We start from the raw sequence: 5,000 nt of genomic DNA on the forward strand, positions 1-5,000 counted from the left end.
GGAAAGGAGAGAAGGAGATGAGGAGAGACACATTGATATGTAGATGAGAGATGAGGCTGTGAAAGAGAGGAGGAGAGAGAGAGAGAGGAGGAGGAGGACAGGAAACAGGAAATGTACCGTTTGAGGGTCTTCACAAATTTGTTGGAGGTGTGAAACAAGTGCTTGAGACTCCTGGAGACGGACTGCTTCCTACTGGGGTTCTGAAGTTTGGACGGGTCTGAGAGAGAGAGAGAGAGAGAGAGAGAGAGAGAGAGAGAGAGATAAAGAGAGAGAGAGAGAGAGAGAGAGAGAGGAGAGAGAGATGAGAGAGAGAGAGAAGAGAGAGAGAGAGAGAGAGGAGAGAGAGAGAGAGAGGCAGAGAGAGAGGAGAGAGAGAGGAGAGAGAGAGAGAGAGGAGAGAGAGAGGAGAGAGAGAGGAGAGAGAGAGGAGAGAGAGATAAAGAGAGAGAGAGAGAGAGAGAGAGGAGAGAGAGAGAGAGAGAGAGAGAGAGAGGAGAGAGAGAGAGAGAGAAGAGAGAGAAGAGAGAGAGAGAGAGAGAGAGGAGAGAGAGGAGAGACTTTTGATGCTCTTTATTGAGACATCCTTAAAAAAAACACAGGCAAGAACAGCAACCAAATGAAAACCACACCGATGTCATCTTAAAAAACAATCATACCCCATAGAGAGTGGAGGAGATAGAGGAGGAGAGACAGAGGATAGAGAGATGAGGGGCAGAGGAGGAGAGAGAGAGAGAGAGACGTCACGTTCATTCAGAACTCTAATACCACCAGGGCCATGAAATGAATGGACAAGCAAGAGTGAAGAATTAAGTGTGTGTGTGTATATAGGTGTGTTCCCATGTCAGTGTGTGTGTCCTAGGAGGGGGGGGGGGGGGGGGGTTATCTTATCTCTGTCCATTCAGCTGAGGGTGGAGGGGGGGGAGCATAACCCTCAGTGATGCCAATCTCCAGACCGCAGCTCTTTTCTCAGCTAATTAAGCATCACATAATTGCCGACGTGTAAACAGCGGGCAGACAGCGGGCAGACAGGCGGGCCACAGACACGCCAACACCGCTAGTCAGCCGCCACGCTGGCGAGCGGCAGAAATGTGCCCTCGCCGTCACGCCTCCGTGGACAACCGCTCCCCCGGGACGGACGGACAGACGGAGGGTCGGAGGGAGGGGGGCCGGAGCTATGCTAGTGCCTTATCGCCTGGGGAGACTCTCACTCTGTTTCTCCTGATAGTAGTCTAATTCTCTCTCTCCCTCCCTCCACCAGACCAAGCTTTCTGACACTGGGCAGCACATTTCACTCCAGAATGCCTTGATAGTCTTGATGTCATTGTACCCTCCTGCACAGACTCAAGCCACCCTGTGCCAGATGCAGCAGAGCAGCCCCAGAACATGACCAAGCCTCCTCCATGTTTCACAGTAGGTACGGTGTTCTTTTCTTTGTATCCTTCATTTTTGCGTCTGTGAACACAGAGCGGATGTGACTTACCAAAAAGCTCCAGTTTTGTCTCATCAGTCCAAAAGACATTCTCCCAGAAGTGTTGTGGCTGGTCAATATGCATTTTGGCAAAATCCAGACTGACTTTTTCATGATTTGCTTTCAACAGTGGTGCCTCCTCGGCCGTCTTCCATGAAGTCCACTTTGGCTCAAACAGCGACGGATGGTGGATCTGACACTGATGAACCTTGACCTTAGGGTTCACCTCTAATTTCTTTGGAAGTTGTTCTGGGCTCTTTGGTTATCATTCATATTATCCGTCTCTTCAATTTGTCATCAGTTTTCCTCTTGCGGCCAAATCCAGAGATTGGCTTGGATTGGTTGGCTACAGTCCCGTGGACCTTAACCCTTTTAACCCTGAAAGTTCAGTGACAACATTTTGAATATTAATTGGATTTTCCGTATAATACTAGAAAGTGCAGTTTCTCAGCTTTCAGCAAGTGTTGGAGTGAGGAATTTTTTAGATTTGTTAGATATTTTTTTTATATTATTAAATATTTGTTAGATATTTTTGAAATGTTGCCGGTGACGTGGTCGTATCGAAAGGGTTAACCTTCTGAATAATACAGTATGTGCAATAGTAGTCACAGGAACATCAAGCTGCTTGGAGATGGTCTTATAGCCTTTACCTTTAATATGCCTGTCTATCATTTTCTTTCTAATCTCCTCAGACAACTCTCTCCTTAGCTTTCTGTGGTCCATGTTCAGTGTGGTCCACACTGTGGCCACCCAAGAGGGCGCCAGCCAAGGTGAGGTCGTCGGCACCCTGGACAGCACTCTCTCTCACCTGTCTGGACAGCACTCTCACCTGTCTGGACAGCACTCTCACCTGTCTGGACAGCACTCTCACCTGTCTGGACAGCACTCTCACCTGTCTGGACAGCACTCTCTACACTCTCACCTGTCTGGACAGCACTCTCTACACTCTCACCTGTCTGGACAGCACTCTCTACACTCTCACCTGTCTGGACAGCACTCTCTACACTCACACCTGTCTGGACAGCACTCTCTACACTCTCACCTGTCTGGACAGCACTCTCTACACTCTCACCTGTCTGGACAGCACTCTCTACACTCACACCTGTCTGGACAGCACTCTCTACACTCTCACCTGTCTGGACAGCACTCTCTACACTCTCACCTGTCTGGACAGCACTCTCTACACTCTCACCTGTCTGGACAGCACTCTCTACACTCACACCTGTCTGGACAGCACTCTCTACACTCACACCTGTCTGGACAGCACTCTCTACACTCTCACCTGTCTGGACAGCACTCTCTACACTCTCCCCTGTCTGGACAGCACTCTCTACACTCTCACCTGTCTGGACAGCACTCTCTACACTCTCACCTGTCTGGACAGCACTCTCTACACTCTCACCTGTCTGGACAGCACTCTCTACACTCTCACCTGTCTGGACAGCACTCTCACCTGTCTGGACAGCACTCTCACCTGTCTGGACAGCACTCTCTACACTCTCACCTGTCTGGACAGCACTCTCTACACTCTCACCTGTCTGGACAGCACTCTCTACACTCTCACCTGTCTGGACAGCACTCTCTACACTCTCACCTGTCTGGACAGCACTCTCTACACTCTCACCTGTCTGGACAGCACTCTCTACACTCTCCCCTGTCTGGACAGCACTCTCTACACTCTCACCTGTCTGGACAGCACCCTCTACACTCTCACCTGTCAGTTTTGTCCAAATTATTTCAGTGACCATTGTGGGTTTTTCTTTCTTTAACAGAAGGGTAACAACAATTTTGTCCACGTCTGTAGGTGTTTGTAGAATTTGATTGCTCTTTTTTATATCCTAATTAAAAGGAGGAATTGGCCTATCTCAGCTCGGCGTCCATTGTTGGGGGTGTTCCTGTGGAGGTCTCTCTCATGCCGCGTTCCAGATAGGATTTTGAGCTCGTAAGTTACGACTTCAAGTCACGACTCACGACTTCATAGCGTTCAAGGCAAACTGTCTGAATGCACACACACAAAACGGCCCAATCGATGCGCTGGAACTCACTTCAACTGGGGAGGGCTGACAGACTGAGAAAGAGATGAATTCATCATAGCACAGATCAGATAGCCTTGTAAACTCTCTCTCTCTCTCTCTCTCTTTCTTCTTTCTCTCTTCGCCTTTCTCTCTCTCTCTGTTATTGTAAAGGCATCAAGAGGTTGGTTATATTGCCAAAGAAAGGCAGAGTGAGTAAGCGTGTGTGTGTGTGTGTGTGTGTGTGTGTGTGTGTGCGTGCGTGTGTGCGGTTGTAGTGCATAATCGTTTGTATTATTTTGATTACAACGTACAAATTTACTTTACGTTGCTCTAAAGTTATCTTTGTCGCCATACCCATGGGGGCTGCCATCTTGCTTAAAGGGCTGTGTGACGTCAGAGAGCGCAACTGGGAGCACATCGATCTGTACGAGTTCACGGGTGGGAAGTTACGGGTTTGACTGCCATTCCAGAGCATTTTCACGTGTAGGAGGTCGGAAAAACACGAGTTACGGGTTGCCTGGAACGCGCCATCAGTGTGCCGGGATTCCATTGTGTGTTTGTCCCATTTTTCAAAGTCTTGGTTTACAAGAGAATCCCACACCTCACTACCATACAGTAAAATAGGTTTAATAATAGATTTGAATATTTTGAGCCAGATTCTAACACATTTTTTATCGCATAGAGAGCCCTTCTTCTCTGAGATCATTAACAGCCAGATTGAAATTTCCTGTAGAGGTCATCTTTTGTCCCAAATATGTGTTACTGTGTGTGTGTGTTCTATGTCAATGGGGCTCATGAAGAACCTATTTGGGGGTCATTTTTGGAAGGCATTTTTATGGGTCATTTTTGGAAGACCATAATTCTAGTCTTTTCCAGATTCAGTGTCGGGGCCCAGGTCTGATACACATTTTGCAGGTGATCCAGTTAGATGGAGCTAGTCATATTAGATCATGTGCAAAAAGTAGACATTTAATTTGTGTGTCAGAGTGGGTGAGATCAGGGAAGTCTGGCTGTTCTAGTGACGTTGCCAGAGTTGAACAGGATGGGGCTGAGACTGCAGCCCTGCTTCACACCTCTACGTTGGGGGAAGAAATCTGTTACCATACTGACAACTTTTACAGCACAGTTATTATTTGTATACATTGCTTTAATCATATCATAGGTTTTCCCATCTACACCTTTTTTCGATTAATTTCAGGAGCATGCCAAATTAAGTCAAATGCATGTTTAAAATCTACTAAACATGAGAAAGGTGTGTTCTTGTTTAGGTGGGCATGTTCATTAATGAGGGTGTGGAGGGTGTAAATGGTCTGTAGTTGGATGTTGTGGTGTGAATCCAGTCTGGCTCTGATCAGGACATTGTGTTCACTGAGGAAGTCAAGCAGTCGGCTGTTTAGGATGCTGCAGATGTTCTCTCTCTCTCTCTCTCTCTCTCTCCGTCTCTCTCTCTCCGTCTCCCTCCCTCCCTCTCTCTCTCTCTCTCTCTCTCTCTCTCTGTACCTCAGTACACAGACGGA

General features: G+C 47.7%; 1 protein-coding gene across 1 annotated transcript in view; it reads right to left on the reverse strand.

Annotated features, from left to right (window-relative positions):
* ankfn1a (ankyrin repeat and fibronectin type III domain containing 1a) overlaps positions 1–5,000 on the reverse strand; it is a gene marked incomplete at both ends in the record, with an annotated part of 63,836 nt that overhangs the window by 24,205 nt on the left and 34,631 nt on the right. Inside the window, 1 exon segment of the mRNA XM_084459819.1 lies at positions 118–217. Within this exon segment, the coding sequence (XP_084315945.1) occupies positions 118–217 (100 nt within the window).

Source organism: Borostomias antarcticus (assembly GCF_949987555.1).
Source record: "Borostomias antarcticus genome assembly, chromosome: 29".
Lineage (NCBI taxonomy): Eukaryota > Metazoa > Chordata > Actinopteri > Stomiiformes > Stomiidae > Borostomias > Borostomias antarcticus.